Source organism: Nyctibius grandis, chromosome 4 (genome assembly GCF_013368605.1).
Source record: "Nyctibius grandis isolate bNycGra1 chromosome 4, bNycGra1.pri, whole genome shotgun sequence".
NCBI classification, from domain to species: domain Eukaryota; kingdom Metazoa; phylum Chordata; class Aves; order Nyctibiiformes; family Nyctibiidae; genus Nyctibius; species Nyctibius grandis.
Genome location: NC_090661.1, coordinates 38,817,631 through 38,837,317, shown reverse-complemented (window position 1 = coordinate 38,837,317; position 19,687 = coordinate 38,817,631). Strand labels below are relative to the sequence as shown.

Sequence of the window (19,687 nt, the reverse complement as noted above, 5' to 3'; positions counted from 1 at the left end):
GAGCAATAGAAACTAAATGAAGAACAAAATCTTCTCTGAATATAGAATACATATAACAGACTGCCATGCGACCTATGGGTGCACTCGATGGTTGTACTTGATGATCCCAGAGTCTCTTCCAACACGCTTGATTCTGTGATTCTGTGATTCTAACTTAAATGAGCTATGTAAAGCTCTTCTCAGTGTAACTTTGAGGATCTTGCCTTTAACATTACAGTGTGTACCTATATATACCTATATATTTGTTTTCCAGTGGAGAAGAACAAGAGTATAAAGACAATCTCTGTTGGCTGTTGCCTTACTGAGAAACAAATATTTTTTGTGTAAAACATTTCTGTGCTTTTAGAGACAGTTCAGGAGTTGCCACGCTCCCATAAAGGCCAGTTTGGTCACACCAATAGTGTATTTTGCTCTAAATGTCTCAGCTTTACTTAGTCCTACTGCCATTAGTGTTGGCAATCTGAAAAGGGGAATTTTCATTGACCGAAATGGAAGTGCATGCTAAGTGATATAAGAGATTATATAGCAATTGACATAGAATTCCTATGAAGTCAAGACACATCTCCAGAAACATCAGTTGAGAAATTAGCACACAATGATAATTCTGTCCAGAAATATAAATGTATTTGAACATTGCCTGATGGCAATCACTAGGTCAGTACCAGCTGCTATGTCATCAGTCAAGGAGGAAACAAGGACACTTTTCAGATTTCCAGCTAGCACTTCAGCCAAGAAGAAAGAATTTTGGTCTGCAGTTAAAACTTCTGCAGCATTGTATGGAATACTGGAGGGGGGGGGCGGGGGGACAACAAAACCCAACAAACTGACTTCCCCGCACCCCCAAGTCTACATTTAAAATGCATAAGCCAGCAAACTAACTCTGATTTGTGGACACGTAACAGTATTAGAGCAAGTTGAAGGCAAAGAGATTTGGATAAATTCATAGTTTTCAGCTTTATTTAAAAAAATTTTCTTAAAGTAAATAAAAGTACAAACCTCTTTTCCTCTGCATGAATTAGAGGAATGATGGGAAATAATTTATCTCTAGCTTCTAAGCAGAATAACAATGACCTCCCAAAGCCCTGTATCTAGTAGAAAGGCATAAATGATAAACCAGTTACCAACCCACCACTTGTGTTCTTGACAAGTTCTGCTTCCCAAGACAGGACTCTTACACAGCACATCTCCAGGATGTACAGGGAAACCATACAGCCTTTCTGTTGAATTTCAAGCCATTCACTGTTCCAAAGAATTTATAAAATATGATCAGGTGAGACTCATCCTCACTTAGGCAGAACTGCCTAAAAAGAACTGACCCAAAAGATAACTGGCTAAAGTACAGCTTAATTTTTTTAAATTGGGTTATTCAAGATCCTTAGGCCAAGAGCCACAAAAGGCAGCATCAAAACTGTCTACAGGAAGTCGCATTTTAGACTAAATTTTCATGTAATAAAAATCTATGTAGTTCCCTTCAAGTCTATGGAGCTTTGCCATTGTACAGCTGCATCAGAGCTGCTTTATATATAAAGTACTGCAATCTTTGTCATCTTCCAATAATATCTAAAGAGAAGTTTAACATAGGAGTTTAAGAAAATAAATGTAAATGTAAACAGTAATCAGTTCTCGGCTTCATGAGAGAATTCCATCCACTGTATAGAACAACCACATGTTTCATAACGTCTAGTAACAAATTTCTATTTCTGAATTCTTTTGGCAACACGTATCCTCTTTAGAGGTGATTAAATCAGCTAACCCAGCAAAGAGAAGGTTAAAAGGACTGTGCTTATTCCATTCTCGTAGCATTGAAGACTGAACTGCTGTATAGATCATAAGTACGAGTTCAGAAAAAGCCTTGTGCATATTTGCAGATCAGTTAAGTTCTCAGAAACAAATTGTTTCTTTTGCCATGACAGAACCATAATTCATTCAGTCTTCTACACCGACTTCCAAAAAGAGAAAAATGAAAGGAAATGTGAGAACTGACATCTTCTACCAAGGATCAGAAAATTACTATTTTTCTTGACTATAATACAGCTAATGCAAGTAATTTGCTGAAAGCAATAGGCTACTGTACTAGTCAGAGACACAATCTTTTTTGACAGATGCTAAGGCAAAAATATATAATGTTTGTACTGGCAGATTTCCATTCAAATATAATGAGAACAAAATAAAACATTACACAACCCTTTTGCTTCAATTTACAGATTTCCATTTTTATGAATGAAAAGAAGCCTGTATAAACATGGTTTACTTAAAATTTAGAACGAAAAAAATACAAAACAAAAAGATGAAAATTTTATTTTATATGTCAGTATCTTGTAAGAGAAGGATAGTAAGGAATCTCAATTTCATGATTCCCAAGAGAGCAATTTCTCCTTTACATTAAGAATATAAATAAGATTTACGGCTACTGACCTAATCCTAGATGCCAAAATGTGCAACGGCTTTCTAGAAAACGGAATTTAAAATTATGGTAGCTACAGAAGTGCTTTAGCAAGTAGACAGCATCTATAGCACCCATGCATATTCACACACAGAGTATATATTGCAAGAAAGCTATAAAGCAAGTTATAAAGCAAGTAACTACTGTGGAAATAGTGTTGTTGCAGTGATACAAACACTATTCTGGCTTTCTAGGGTCTTAAAAAGCAAGTCAAATTACAATGTCTTCAATATTAAAGCCAGCAGTCTTGATATCAATGATTCCAATCAAATACAAAATGAGATCGCAAACTGACAACAACAACATTTAAAGTTATAAGACCATATGACTATACAGATTTTAACTTAATACCATATTAAAAAAAAAGTATCATTAACAGCAGATAATGGATTAACTGAATAAAGCACCTTGGAGAGAAGAAAATGCTTCCCTTGCTGCCTCTTGAACATTTTTGCCTTTTGATGGAAGGAACTGGGCAGTGATACCTGAAAACCACTGGTAACCACTCGGGGATTTTCCTGAACTTCCAAACATCTTAGCTATGGGAAATTAAGAACAGCACTATGATTATAATAACGGAAGATTTCAGATTAACCTAGAACAGATTTTAAATTGTTTAAATAAGAACAACTTCTACAGAAAAAAAAATCACAAACTGTAAAAACGTCTTCAAAATGTATTCATATACAAACAGATATAAAACAAAACTTTAAAAGTGTGCTTGTAATAAAGCTTCCAAATGGTACTTGACAAATCTTTCTCCAACACTGCCTTCAGAAAATATGCCTGCAAGTAGCATTTAGCTGAGAATTTCAGTACTTTCTCTCCTCCTTTCCATTTCTGCTGACCTTTTACAATTTCTCTATCTGTTTTGATACAGACTTGGCATAAGACATGACACTGAAAAGCTAAAATTTTCAACAGTATCTAAGTGACAAAGGAACAGATTTTCAAACTTATATGCCAAATTTTAATGGAAGTTAGGTGTTTAACCTGGTTCTGATCATCTTAGCAAATGCATAATGAGTTTAGGCATTTCTTAACATCCCACCAGACACTTATCCATATTCAAGAGCCTAAATACCATCCAATATCAAACACCGCTAAGCTATGAAACTTAGTTTTCAGGAAAAGTTTATTTTTTGGGTGTAGGGTAAGAGTGATGCTGGGTACTTCAATGAGGTAACAATCTATGAACTCAAGTTTATCTTGCCTTAATCACCTCATGTTTGAGGCAGTGCTATCAGGCATATGATTAGTTACTGCAGCTCACCTAAGAGACAGTAACTTGCTAGGCTGCTAAACTTGATCATTCATGTTACCCTGAGGTTGCTTAGGTTGGGACAGACTCAACGCTATGTAAGCAAGTTGAACAGTTGTGTTTTGTACTTCATTTTAGAGCTTGATTTTCTATCTTCAATTTAAAAGTACTAGAGTATGGGTACAGCTGTGGTTAGACCTTTTAAATAAAACTCAATCCCTCCACTCAAATGAATGATTATATTAATTCCATTCAGACAAACAGAACACATTAACGTGCGTTTTCTGAAAGAAAGTAAAAAAATGGGTTATGTTCCTTCTCTAGAACAACTTGAAATGTTTCATTATTATAGATCTATTGATTGCTACCAGAAAATCTCATTGTAGTAGGATCTCTTTTTTCTCAGGCTAGTTATTAAAGGTCACAAACATTCTTTTCAGGAGTGTTCTTATAGTAATTAACAATGTACTCCACCAGGGCATGAAATATTCAATATTATTTTTCTAATGAAGGTTGTGCAAGACTCACTGAAATCCAAAGAATTATGTTTCAGAGACTTCCAGTTGACTGGAATGTTTTTCTGCGGTTCACCCTCTTCTGATGAAGGGAAAGTATCGTCATCGTTGCAGCTCGCCTCACAAGAACAGCTATTGAGAGTAAGTGTACCTGAAGATTCCTCCTGCTTGAGAAAAATATAAAATAAGCAAGTAAACAGCAGGCCAAGCAGTACGAAATCAGCACATTTTATCATTCAAATTTCTGGTTACAATTTCAAAAAATACTATAGCTCAATGGCTTCTTCAGTTTAGAACAAGTCATGGAAGAACAGCATTAGGATTTCCCATTATTTAGATTGCAGAAACTGGCAGAATACAATGTGCTCCTGTTGCCATACCATATGGAATAAAAACGCAGACATAGCAGTAAATAAGAACAACAGATACGAAGAACGATGAGACTCAAGATAAGAGACAGAAAAAATACTATGATGAAGAAATGCTGTTCCACAATTACATGCAGGACAACTATGTTTTCCAAAAATAGTATAAATTAAGTGAAAAAAAGGAACAAAAGTACAAAAGTAACAATTTGATATTTAACACTGTCACTAAACACTTGAAACAGAGCAAAAGACTAACAAGAAAGTTTTAACTTGTTGAACCTTGAATAAATGCAGTCCATGTAAAATAAAATCTCTTTCTATTCATCTCAGAAAGACTATCCCTTCCATCAAACTCACCATGCTTAGGTATGCTCAGAGTTTTGAGATACAGAAAAGAGCATTTACCAAGATCTATATATATCAAAGTAATTTCTTGACAAGGAAGGAAAATAATTCACCGTACCTTCTTTTATCCCCAAATGCTTTCTTAGGCCTAGTAAAAGAAAACTACTCAGCATGTCTTTTAAAGCAAAATACATAGGCAGAGCGTGTACTGACCAGTCTTCCAAAATTCTGTTCATTATATTTTCAACAAGTCACGTAATTAGAGCATGTATATATATTTTTTTAATTTTAAAGCAATTAGAACTCCTACTCTCTTCCATCTGATTTTCCAAGGCAGCCTAACCTGCACAGCACGTTGACTTTGGGATCACTAGCCTGGCTAACACTACTTGTCTTAATCTAAAAACATTAACCAAACTTCACTGCATGATGTAACTCCATATTCTATCGAATAATTTCTGCTCAAAGGTCTTGAATTTCATATAGTGTCTGAACTATGCATTTTACTGCAGGATTTTTAAATACTAAATTCATAAAAATGATGATAAAGCCAAATAAAGCAAGATAAAAAGTTGACAAAATATGAAGCCTTCGGCAATCCTTACATATGGATTAGAAACTGTTGAATATTCTTTTAGCTCACAAATTAGTGTACTATCTATAGAATTTTCATGCAAAATGTCTATGAAAAAGAATATTAACATTATACGGTGAAGCACTTATAAGGTCACCTGAAGTTTGACCGTCTGCATTTCCTGCTTTTTAACAATTAGATGTTGTTGAGCTGTCAAACAAAATGGGATATATTAAAAATTACTATTCAAATTTGAATATAGACATTTTTAAAAAAAAAAAATTTATTGTATTTTTGCTTTCCTTTGGAAAATGAAACATATCTTATTGAAACTTCTCTTGATATTAAGCAAAAAAGTGAGAAAAAAAAGGCAGAAGACTATAGTATGCATCAGAAGTCTGCAAGGAGAAGTCAGTACTTACATTGATATTTAACTTCACTGGAGAGAAAAAGGATCCCGTTAAGTTAAAGCAGTGCATTTGGAAACTCTCAGGAAAGGCTAAATTACAAAAAGGTCGTTACCTATGAGGGGAAAACTCAGCTCTGCTGCCTCTAAAAGGGCTCAAGGGGAGTTTTATAAGTGCTGTAAACACTAAAGCTATGCTCTAAGAGGGGTTGATGTTTCTTGATTGGACCTCATTTTATTCATTCCTCCAAGAAAGGCATGAAAGTCAAGGCAATAATCTACTTTATGTGAATCAATCGTACATGAGAGGTTAAAAGAACTCAACTAAATGTAACATAATAACTCAAAGATGAAAATGCAATTTAGCACAAACACGACGCGCATTCCACCATTAAAATATACAAGCATCCAACAGCATCTATACCATTTCCCACTCATTGAATTGCACCTTCAACCTACTGCTGTCGGTTGATACATTCTGCCATTACCCAGAGCGCTGCCTGATAGCCCCTAACTCTTCAGGTGTGACTTACAAAATAAAGAAGCAGGAACACAAATCTGTAATTGAAATAGATCTGAAGTTGGATTATGCTACAAGAACCAAGAAAATTCCTTTTTTCCTATTTTTTTTTTGCTTCCATTTTTTTATCCACAAGAAGTCACTTTATAGAAATATACAGACTGTATAGTGGCATGAAGTGCTAAAAGTGCTACCATTTCCTCCTTGCAAACTGGTGTTTTATTAAATTAGTTGCTTTCACTGTCTAATTTGTAACGCCCATCACGAAACAATCAATTTCCATTGTAGCACGGGCATTCACTGAGTACTAATGTAACATATAGACATTACAAAGTTTGCACCTCTTGGTCCTACCCACTGAGTAAGCACGCACAGACATGGAGAGATGAATGATACTTTCACAATGCTGCCTTGGGTTTTGTTTTTACATCACCTGGATTTTAACTTCAATATGGTATAACAATCCATCACTAGGCAAAAAAAATATGTTAACTGAAAAGGGAAAAGTTCCAGCTTGCCAGTATGACAGCCACTTTGTCTCTCGCTTTTGTTAAGCTTTACGTAAATACCTTTTAAGAGATCTAGAGCTACAGATATCTTGAGTAGGTACTATTAGAGACTTGTAAGTTCTCTCAATGTCCTAACCTGGAGGACTGAATTTATATGCTCTGCAAATGAACTTGAAAAGAGCACCTATTCCATTTGTATGCCATCTGTGAAAACTGTTCTTTCAATTATGTTTCTAAACGTGTTTTCTGCAAAATGTGCTTCATAAAAAATTTATGGAGATGTAGTGAGACTCACAGACTGTATCACAACTGGTTTGGTCTAACTTACAGAACTCCCCTGTAGCTCTGTAATTTGTTAATATTACAAATATTCCAAATTGATGCTACATTAAATTTTCATATCATCCACAGTCACATCTCTTTTCCTAAGTATGTCAATATTTTATAAATTGTTAAGCTTGTATCAATATTGCTTCACAGATATAAATAAAATTATACAACTGTGTCTACATACATACACAAACAGCTGGTCAGTTGCAAAATTTTTGGAAATTACTAAGTACTAGAAATTCTACAATGTCTCTTACATACACCAAAGACCATAAAAATAATTATAGACTACTGTTGATTTCAATGCCTATGATACATCACAATGATTCATTCAAGGCTGACTCCCACAATGCTCCAAAAACATAGGTAATCAATCACTTTCTGAAGCAGCACAGGTGCAGCTACAGCAGAAGTATTAGGTGTGGAACCTGGCACTAGAAGAACAACAGGCTCAATGCCAGCCTAAGTAGAGCTGCCAGACTCTGTTTAGTAGTTATATTCAAATCTCATACCAATGTTGGTCTTCCATTCCTGTCGACAGAGAAAGTAATCTAAGAATTTAAAACTTACAAGTTACAGACTGCCACAAACAGACTAACTTTCCCTGAATAATACTCTCATCACTTTAAAAACAAAAAATCAAGCTTGCTATAATGACATTTTAATTAAATCTTACAGAACCTATTTTATCACATAACATTTTCATGTTACTTCACAGAAGCAATATATTTTCCCATTTGTTACACTGTTTCTCCCACACCCACTGTACATTGTGATACCAACCTAATTTTGGATCAGAGCCTGCATGTATGCATATGCTTAACTATATTCACATAACTCATGTCATTGATGCAAAAGCGCTCAGAATGAAGTTAAGCAAATGTACAAGTGTTCCAAGATCCAAATTCTCCTGTCGAAAAAGCCTTGGAGCTAGGACTTTGACAGATATAGCTGAAATTCCATGCAGTGGTCTTTTATGAAAACAACAGATTGCCTTCTTATAAAGCTTACATTCTCCACCACAGAAACTGATATAAAAACCTATCACAACACAATTCCAGAACTGATAGTTCTCCCAGTGAGCAGCAAAGAAAATACAGTGGGGCAGAGAGCTCAGAAGACATAAGGAAAGACTATGATAAGCTCTTCATTCTTGGTGGTGTACCTTGATAACAGAACTCCTTGAAATAAATATAATGAGAGAGAGACATCCATCTCCTTGTAGTACTTCAAGTACAATACACAGACACATAGGAAAGCAAGTCCTTTACTCTGACAGACTTTCAAATAAAGTCTCTTCATTATGAAAAGAGAATAAAAATTTCTCTTTTCTCACAGAACTGGACTGAATTTGCAATCAAACAGAGTAGGAAAGAAAATCCTTTATTAATTATCTTAGTGTTTGAAATAAATCAGTGTACAAACAAATTTTGCAGTATTTGTTATAAAGTTTTGAAAATATAACCTCAAAGGTTATCTATATTCTTATGATGCAGAAGGGAAACTAAAGGTTACCTAGGAGAAGTATCATTCAATGATGACAAAGTATTCCAAAAATGCCACCCATAATGCCACCAACAAAACATATTTTTGCAACTTGAAATTCCTTCCTGTTCTCCCTGACATCACTTACAAAGTCTAACTCTACAGCTAAAGTCCTAAATGGAGATTAACTAAAATAATTCAAGCCAGAAGGAACTGGACAGAAATAGGCTACAAAGTTACATCAAATCTAACCTGCAGGATCATGCTCCTTTAGTATACAAGGCATGTAAATATCTCCCAAACACTTTTCTAATTTTTACAAGTGTTTTTAAAATAATCTCTGAACTGACCTGTGAAATAGATTTGCTGATGTTTAACAGGGGCATAACTGCTTGCACTTGTGTTCCACCCAAATAGGTCAAGATCTTTTACAAACAGGAAAATAAATAAGCCTTGCAATATCAATTTATGATAGGTAAATATAATGCAGTAGTATGCTACAAGAAAGAGCAGCAGCAGGCATAATTCCTGTATCTGTTACATGCAAACAGGCTCCTTCCTTCTGCCAGGTCTAGAAAGAAAACTGAATGACTCCCCCTAATTCTGGACTATCCCTAACTTAAGGGGCTGCAGTTTCACGGCTTGTATTGTTTAATGTATGTGTGCTCCTACTCACTGGAACTCAGGGAACAAAGTATTCATTATTAAATGTGGGAAAGAGAAAATCTTAGAGCATGAATGATAGCTAGTATGTTCACTACTGTCATCAGAAGTAAGTTCACAAAGAATTACCACATCAGCAGAAGCTCCAACAGCTTTAATTTCTGGTTCCAATCATTCAAAAGCCAACACAACTTAACACAGTAACAGAATAGTATAATATGGGGAAAATAAAAATATTTTCCAAGTTCATTGTGCTGTCAAAGTTAAAAGAATTTTTTCACAGTAGTATTTTTTTCCTAATTGAAAATATTCAAAATTAAATCTCTATCAAATACAAATACACCTGATTTAAAGATTCTACAGTATACTTCAGAAGTTGCTGCCTCCTCAACAAAAAATATCCTACATTTTAAATGTACAAAGTGACAATCTTACTTGCAAAGTAAAATAGAGATGAAGTGCCTGTATTATGTACATCACAGCAGTGACCTTGTTTGTTACAATGCAGTAAATGAGGCATTCCCGAATTTTGAGCATTAGTGTTTTATTAGCAACATTATTTATTCTTAATTTTTTAATAAAATGCCTACAAAAAAGTTATCTTAAGCCATGTTTACCAAACTTCTAATAATGCTTTAATAATAAAATCTTATATTTATTTATCTCTTTAGCCTTTTCTGTATCACTGGTAATGAAAGAAAAGAGGGTGTGTTAAAAAAAAGCTTCAATTATTATGCAAAAACACATCTTGAAGTTGCACAGTAATGTATTAAACCAGAACAGTGAGTAAAATGTTATTTTCCCCCAGGCACAAGGGCTTATATTTTGCTGCCAGAAACAATCTAAAACAAATTTTTATGCAGGCTTTGTAGTTAAACATGAAGAGATTTAGCTGAAGAAAATGCATTATAGGGGAGGAAAGGCAGCAGAGACTAAGGTACACTAGTTATAATTGCATAATGATTATAAAAGTAAATTCAAAGAATGTAAAATTAACACCTGTGGCATGTAACTAAGATAAAATGAATATAAAATAAAAGTTAAAAATATGTACATCTCTCAGTTGAAATGATAACAAAACTGATGTCATAATACTTATTAGAATTACACATCACTGTGCAGTCTATTAATGGTTTCTACAAAGTGCTTACATAAGTGGCTACTTTTATACATTGCTCATAATGGAGTATTTTTTGCCCAATTTTTAGTAATCCCTTGAAAGCCTGAAACTAAAATTAGTTCTCCTTCTAAAGCAGTTTTTCCCTGCAGTGATGTGCTATTGTAGGATTGGCTTTTAAGTGCTGAATTACTGACTGATATTTAAATTTTTTTTAGGGCTTGTAAGCACCAAATAGTGAGAAAAAGTATAGAACTACAGGCATATCAATCTTGAAGGCATTTCTTTATCATTATGCAGTTAAACCGTGCTAACTTAGTAACAAGTTACGCTCTGAAAGACTGACTGGTTCCCCATATTCATAACTTCTTGAAAACCTAGCTTTTTTTATCGTTACACAAAATAATTTATAGCCAAAAGATTCTAATGCTTTTCCTTATGAGACAAGCACTGCAGAAAATAGAATATTTTCCTTTTAACTATACAAGACATTAGTTTATACACCAAAATCCAGGGCAAGCCTCTGTAAACTTTACCCCTTTGAGAGTGTGACAGCTTTGTCTACAATGAATTTGAAACATGGTTTACTACAACACTGCCTGAAACTATGAGGCTTCAACCAAATCTAAAACAGCTACATAAGAAGTGGAAAAGAGCTTCCGAACAGATAAAAGTAAAATCTTGATTCTTATATAAAATGTTATGCATTTTAATATGATTTTTTTCCTGATTTATGTAAAGCTTTGTGGTTTTCATTTTCCCTAGTCTGTCACATTGTAGTGATGTATGATGCATTTTAGCATCAAGTTTTCCATGAGCAATAAAGTCAGTGCCCCCAAAGAAATATTAATATCTTATCACTCTTCCCCACCATGCCCTGCTCCCAAATTTTCCTTTATTCAGCCTATTTAGTTTTGCTTCACATAGCTAGTTGATATCCTTTTCACAGTCTCCCACACAAATATTTAACGTTTTATTTTTGAAAGAAATCCCAAGCTAGAAATTGACAGGATGAAATACAATTTACTTTCCTAGGCAAAATGACACCATCATGGAAAAAAAAAAAGCACAGGTATTTTTTCTGTTTGGAACAATAGAATTAAAAAAGGCGGGGGGTGGGGAAGGAATGAAAGGAATTTAGGAAATGTAGTTGCTCAAGAGATGTGAAATGTAAAATACCAATATAATAATGTTCTCTAACAATCCCTGCACCTAGAAGAGGTTCAGTGATCTTCAAAGTGTAGAAAGAAGTGGGAAGACCTATAAAAAGATGACTGCAACAGTAGCAGGAAGATCATGAGGCACTCTCTTCAGCAAAATACTAGCAGTTACAGATGATCAGGAGGAAAAAAAATTCATTTTACCTGCAAAATAATGAAAAGAAAAATAGAAAAGCACTGACAAATACTAAGAAAAATAACTTCTGTTTTGACATTCTTAGCTCTGCTCACATTAAAGTCTGGAATATTTAAACCACCAGACTTCTTATTCCTGTTCTGCAGTTTCTATGAAATGATAAGCTAAGAGAATGTATCCCAGTGAACTACTAATGATTCCTTTAAGATCTTTGACCAGGATAATATCTTCTACATTATTTAAGCTATTCATTAGATGTATCTTTCATATGGAAAAGATAAAACAAAAAACAGTACATTTAAAACTTGAGCATTTGCGGGTCAGCAAGCTTTAAAATCATTCACTTTACATCAGAAACAGCAAAAAGAGATGCCACCTCCCAGCAAATTAACACTGTTCTTACAGTTTCCTAATACAGCTGTGTTCCACAGTGTGGCTAGCTGTACTACACAGGTTACACATGTGCTTGACTGAACCACATTGGCTCAGCACCTTGAGGTTTCAAGATGAAAAATGCTACACAAATATACTACCTCCATTCATTCATTTGACACAAGAAAGCATTTGTGTTTACTTTTTCCTTATGGCAAGTTCTGAAATTCAACTAAATATGTACATTGCTATTTGAAAGTACACCCACATGAGAATATGCAGCTTCGCTCCCAACTGTGACAAAGCAACACGATATTAGAAAGCACACATATAGCTTTAAAGGAACACGACACTCACAATCTACTTGCCTTATTCTCCAAGTGTAATTTTAAAAAATGAAGGTAGGCCACAGGTGCAAATGCATCAGCCGAATGCACAATCACCTTGGCTGAATCTCTGAAATACAAAATTATTAGCATCAAATATTAGTATATAATTTTACATATAGACAATACTTAGTTGCCATATAACACAGACTCCAAGGTAACTCACTGAAAATCTATTATTTTTTTATTTAGTTTTTATATTAATTAAGAAAAAATAGTCCACCGTACAAAATCGTATTGTTGAACAACACATTATCTTCACTAATTTTCAATTTTCCAAAGGAATAAACTATACCGCCAGACCAGCACCAAGAGATTCCATTAGCTGTATGAAAGCATAAATGACATTATGTTTTCCATTCTAGAGACTAATATGTAAAGCAATCTTTTAATTTCATCAACAGGAGATTTTTTAAAGTCCATTCTTCTTGAGTAACGCTTCAGGGATTAGTTCTTGAGGTATTAACAGCACACAATATTTCATGCTGAGAAACTGACTGATTCGACCATCTTGCATCTGATACTGAGGCCTACTAGACACAACTTTTTAATGCCAAATGTGATGGTAACAACGATAAACTTCCTGTGTGCTGATTCAAATTAGTTAATTTTAGTTTTCATTTTTACAGACACAATCTGTCACACTTTGATTCATAAGAGGCAGTATCTGTTATATCCATCTGCATGGTTTTACTGCTTAAGAAAAAGGTAGTTCTAGGAAACAAACATCAGAAGGTGAGAAACTCAAAACATAAGAGAAACTCAGATGCAGTCCAAGAATATCCAAAAATTGTTGTAAGTAAGGCTAAGGACACACCGATAATTTTCTTGAAACTACAGTGTCCTTGATGCCTTCACAGTATTCAATGAGATGAGACAGGATTTCTAGTAATGCCACATAAAAACCATGCAAACTGGAAACAGTCGAAGTCTAGGCCAGATTCCACTGACTTAGTGAAAGTGTAAAATGAACAGAAATATCTGTTCTATAAAATGTGTTTTGGCATTTAAAATAAAAAAACTCCTAAGATAATCATCATCACTACATTACAAAATAATGATAAATACCTTTAGCATAAGAAGCTCCACTTCCCTTTTAGTAAACTTTTAAAGTAATTTGATAAATAAGCCTTCAGCTTCATTCTTGAGAGTTATTATCAAGATTCTTTATGATCAAAACATCACTTATTCCTTTAAGATATCCTAAAGATAGTCCCTTAAGATTAAAGTCATTCTTTGCAAATGATCATGGTCTTTTCTATTTCTAACAGGAATAGGCAGAAAATAATTTGGAAATCTTTAGTAATAGGAATACGTAATTAGAAATAATAAAAAACAGACACCAAGACTCCAGTAGCACCTGGTGCCTGCGTATCCTCAGTGTCTGAGGATATTCTCAAAAACATTTCTTGCTCGCTGTTAAAGTCCTATATGGGGAAGTCTGGCACTTTTCAGTGTTGCATTAACTACTTAAAACTAAATTAACAGAAAAGCTTGTATCAGAAAGGAAAAACAAAGAAAATATATTTAACTCCGAAGTAAAAGAAGCAGTTCTGGTTATATCCCATCACATTCCAATTCACTAGTACAGCAGAACAGATGCTAAAGCATTGATACCTAAACTAACTGTTCAATAACTTTAGAATTTTTGAGCACTTATTTGTTGCTCAAGTAGTATTGCAAATATTAAGAGATCATAAATATTTTTGCTTGTTATGAAGTACATTCCTATGACATACAGCTAACACATGGGTATTTGATAGGACCATAATAGACACCTAATTTAATATGCCAATATTTCTCAGCTGATGGGTCACAATAGGTAGATTATGTGGTGCTGAAAATAGTAAACCAACACATATCGAAAGAAAATATTTTTTCCTAACTACTTCATTTTCTGTCAGCTTCTCCAAACACACATCATTGTTCTAACTGATAAAATTTACAGTCTTGTTCGATAGTAAATGTAACGAATATGTGGAAAGCATAATAGTTTAGTTTGTGTCCAATGATGAGTTAACAATTAAAAAAAATAGGAAATCCTGAACTTATATGTCACGTTCAGCTTAGGAAATAGTAAAAAAACCCACCCCAAAACCACGTGAAAAGCAGAGATTAAAATGAAAAACAGAGATTTGAGACACCCTGATATTTATATAAAGGCTATTTCATGCTGAGTTTTGAGTAGGAACATGACCACATAAGATGATTCATGTTTGATTGTGATGGAAACACAGGAATTTTGTTGAGGAATATTTTCAGAAGACTTTTGGAAAACAATGAAGAATAGTTGAAAAACATCCTAATTATCTTTTGAAATCACCCTGTCCTTATCTTGATGTACAAGCTTTTTCATTTTATTTTGTCCCCTTGTCTTGCTGAGGAGGCGGAGTGAGAGCAGCTTGGTGGGCACCTGGCAGCCAGCCAAGGTTAATCCATCACACCTGTTTTGCAGGCAAAAGTAATCCTTAATGTCTTCATCAGAAACTTTCTCTAGGAAGACATCTTGGTGAAGTTCAGGAATTTAGGGACCTTGAAAATCCTGACAGGTTTTAACCTCTAAATTGTAATACTTACAACTCCATTTAAGCTTCAAAAATTGTATCAGGATGTATACCAGAACCATGGCTATCTAAACATTTGGAAACTATACTAGCATGGTTAACAACATGATTACAAAGACTGTTTAGATTCAGTGTATAGGAAAAACAAGAATGAAAAGCACAAAATAAACAAACTTGTAACTTATTTAATGACAAAGGAACTACAACACATTTTTCTTTAGAAGTTCATAAAGTAATAGATTTGACATGAATGGCCCCTCAAAAGGCATTTCTTCATGACATGAATAATGTAATAGCTAAGCAAGGCTAATCAAGCAAGAGACACACAACGCCAGTGTAGCTATTCAGTTTCCATTATGGAAATGTATATTTAGAACTAGTTGAGTAACTGTTTAATAGTCTGCTGTGCCATATATTTATTATTAAATATCCACTGATTTATAGATTTGTCTTTTGCTGTATTTTTTGTGTATTTATTGTTAACTTTTATTATTATTTGGAGTGTCGCCAATAGAAATAAAGACAACTCAGCCAGACCACCTCTGGTTTAGCTTTTCCTAGTTGCTTGAATGATCATTAAACCACTGATAGTCAGAAATACATTTAAAATATATTATAAAATATTCCTACTTAAACTGGTATTTGGTTGATCCCAAACCAAGGGCACAATGAACTTTCCTAAAAGTGTTCCTCAAATTCTATGGGGGGAAAAAAAAAAACAAAATCAAAAACTAAACTCTCTCCATACTACACCAACCAAGAATTTCTCACGAGATTTGACATAGTTTTCTCCAATCTGTCGTATCTAGACAAAGAGAGCTTTGAAAAGGAGCACTGGGAAATTATGCATCCAGTTCCAATGAACTCTCAGATTTAATCTGTAACATAAGAACCCTCAAAATAAATAGAATGTAAATAATCAGCCAAACACATTTAAGTGCAAAAACTGATAAAAGCACATTTAATATCTCAGTTAAAATCTAGCTATCCTCCTTCTAAAGTATACTTTGTTCCAAGTGTTGCAATATAAGCGCTGAATAGGCCACATTTGTCTGGTAATGGGTAGTACTACTCCAAATGATGAATTTTCACAAAATTCTGTCTCTGACACCTACTGAAATTGATAAGAATTTGTCAGTTTAATAGAAATCATATCAGACTTTAAATGCAAAAATGAATCGTGCTCTAGCAATGATTTCACAATAGTTTCCTTTTTGCTGGAAGAGAGTGAACTGATTCTATCTGAGGGCATTGGGGAGTTTTGTCCTTTGTCTCCAAGCTGATTTGTTATAAGATGTACCTAAGCATCGTACACTTTTTATTTTAACTTCCTGCTTAACTTTCCAACTCCTACTACTCAGCAGGTTGGCTCACAACCTACGGCTTCTACCTAGCACCTGGTTCCCCTCAGAAAATCTCCAAGAATCTCACTTCCTGGCTCACACATTCATAATTCCATCGATGTACTTAAATGCAGTTTAAAGATTCTACATTGTTACTTTCTGAATCTTCTTCTTATTAAAGAAACCTCCATGCAGAAAAGCTATAGGAATCTCCAGATTCAAATTATCTAGTTTTTTAGTTCACTCCAGAGGACATATCTTCCAGTCAACCAATAGTTCAGCAGATATCTGCCAGAGTAGCTGCCATCCCTTTTACCAGTTTATCTATTGCTGTTCTCCCACATGCCATGCAATGAAACAGAGGTAACAGCTCTTGGTTCTCTGTTCCTTATACGGACAGATCCCAGTCTTACAGAAAAATGAAATAAATAGACCTTCACCATGAAAGCCTTTATCATCTCTATATGCTCCATAATCTCGACCTTCCCTAAGATGACTGAGCATCACCAATACATGATTACTAGTCTGTTTACTTGGCTAAAAAAAGGAACAGCAGTCAAAACATCTCACTCGAAGCAAGCAGGCTTAGCTATTTAACAGACTAATAAGAAATTCACATCAAGACACAAATATTTTCCATATCCCACTACACAGATTTTAGCAATTCAGGTCAAAGGAATAAACTACTCAGTCTAAATGAGACAGATTCATGCAAAGTTTGTATTTAAAATATCCTCTAATAATTGAAGAAAAATGTTTATCATTATCATTCTAAGCTGCTAAACTGAAAACACACACACACATACACACAGTTAACGGAACCCACAGGCTACTGATGTGGCAGTTTACCAAATGTAGCTGTAATAAAAGATAAATATTACAGGCAATTCGCACTTCATGAAAGGATAAAAGTGTCAGTGTGTAGGTACCAGTTTTACTGCAGGCTATAATCAGCAAGTAAACGAAAGTGTAAATGTCTAAAAAGTTTATAGCCCTCTATGAAGGCCTTGTCTTGTCAGGTATTGATTTAGGTTTTCAGAGAACTTTGCCAGTGTTAAACAAAGTGAGTGTTTGTGAACTTAGAGGACATGTTTTACCTCTGCCAACAAAAGTTGCCTCAAGCTAAATGCGAATATGTTCCCATTGCTTTAATGTAAAGAAATGGAAGAAACTGTTCCTTACACAACTATTTTCTTCTTAAACAGAGGGCAGTCCAGAGTGAATGTTTCATATTCTCCACCTTCTCCACAAACATGGACTCCATATTTCTCAGAAAGCTAACACAAAAGGGAAATTAAAATACATAAGTATTACATTAAAGCAGTCTGTTAAATATCTTTTGCTGAAAATGTCACTGTACACTTTCTGAAAGACTACCCATTAAAGGCTGAAAAAACCCAAATATCATACAAAGGGTTCTTGATTTCTTTGTATGCATATTACAATGACCTAAAAATTAACAATGTGTTATCTTTTAAGTAGAACTGGCACTGTAACATTCAGATAAACGAATGAATTTCTAGTCCTTCTTCCTCAGTGGACAGGAAAGGTTGTTCATACTCCTGTATTTGTCTATCTTTCTTCAGCATAGATAGTTCACTTCTGTGAGAAACTTGTACTGTAAATCAAAACAAGAAGTAGCACTTCACATAGCAGTACACAACTTTTGGCACCAGATTCTACAACTGCATTCTATATTTTGGTAAATATCCATTCCTTCAAAAATTCTAACAAATAGAACCAATGAGAGTTTTCTAAGTCAAAAGCAAAAAGCTAAAGCAAGATCTAAAGAGGTAGCAACATGCCATTTCCTTTATAAATTGTACTGAATATACTTTCTAAATCAACATATACATTTAAGAGTACTCCTGAAGCTCTGGATATCCCACTGAAACACATAACTACATAAACCAATACATGCAAAATAAGGGACATGATTATCTTAATTATTTTCTTTTTCTCATGTGAAGCAGGAACCAGAGTCCTTTTGCTGGACTAAGGAGCACACAACTCCCAAATAGTTCACTGTAATTCTGTATTAATGTACTGTACTGACAGGTAGTAATCAAGCACCTGTACCATGTCTGAGCATGGGGACACTCTCCCTTTTTCTGCAGGACAAAGTTGTCTTCTTATCAGCAGATTATATCCCCTTCTAATGTGTCCCAGCACTAGCTGCTTCAAGCCAAGTCCTGTCCAGGATTTTTCACATTAAGCAAGCATTAACATTCTGCTTCAAGTAGTACTCACGAAGCTGAACTGCAGTTCTCAACTCCATCGCTAGCACCAATGTTACTATTTGGAATATTTTTTTAACCCCCTTATGCTTTCCCATAAGAGGAACAGATGCCCATGACGCTTCTGCAGTCAAAGCAGCAATGCAGTTCCCCACAACATGTAGGACACTGTTAGAAAAAGTCTGTCTGGGGGATAGAAAATAATTCCAAATCTGTTGTTTGTCTATTTTTAGGCAAGCACGAGACTGGGTTATTTATACACTGTAGGTTCAATTTTTTTTATATGGTTACCAGAATATTTGTGTAGCAAGTCTATTTGATATATTTAAATTATGCTGTATTTTTATTGTTGAAGCTGAATGTATGGTTTGTGTTACTTTACAGTTCTTTTTCAAAGTTTTTTATTTTAAAACTTCAAAGACTGTTTACAACTGCAGCTATCATCTTACCTAAAAAGAAATAATTCCAAATTAGGTGTGAAAGAAGAAATACATGGAAATTGAATGTTTTTCATAAAATTTTAAATTTAAAATTCAGTTAGTTAAACAAAAGGCCTGAATCCTCTTCAGCCTTTATTTTGGAGAAAAGTATAAATGCTCTGAGAAAACAATACTTTGGTAATGCTCTATGTGACCATTTAGTTGTCTGGCGGTGTAAAATCTAAATCTCTTTTGGAACATATATTAAATCCTTTCTCAGTGTCTTGTTATGAGACACATTTTTCATTTTTCCTTTTACATTTTGTTTTAAAGAAAAGGAGCAGAAGAAAACCTTTAATCAAGTGCTCATTAAAAAATTACACTGACATAAAAGAGAACTCCATCTGTCAACAATGGAAACAAGGTTTCTATAGGACAGATACATCAAGAATAATTAATATTGATGCAACAAGA

The 19,687-nt window shown here is 34.3% G+C and overlaps 1 protein-coding gene across 6 annotated transcripts in view; it reads right to left on the bottom strand.

Moving 5' to 3' along the window:
• Window positions 1-19,687, bottom strand: part of DPH6 (diphthamine biosynthesis 6) — a 240,397-nt gene that overhangs the window by 139,553 nt on the left and 81,157 nt on the right. For 3 of the 6 annotated variants that reach the window (XM_068398495.1, XM_068398501.1, XM_068398498.1), the window contains 4 exons: window positions 17,740-17,834; window positions 12,633-12,720; window positions 4,233-4,386; window positions 2,851-2,982 (listed from right to left, as the gene is read on the bottom strand). In XM_068398495.1, coding sequence (XP_068254596.1) covers window positions 2,851-2,982; window positions 4,233-4,386; window positions 12,633-12,720; window positions 17,740-17,834 — 469 coding nt within the window. The remainder of the gene's footprint in view (window positions 1-2,850; window positions 2,983-4,232; window positions 4,387-12,632; window positions 12,721-17,739; window positions 17,835-19,687) is intronic. The other 3 variants (XM_068398497.1, XM_068398499.1, XM_068398500.1) reach the window with 2 other exon arrangements.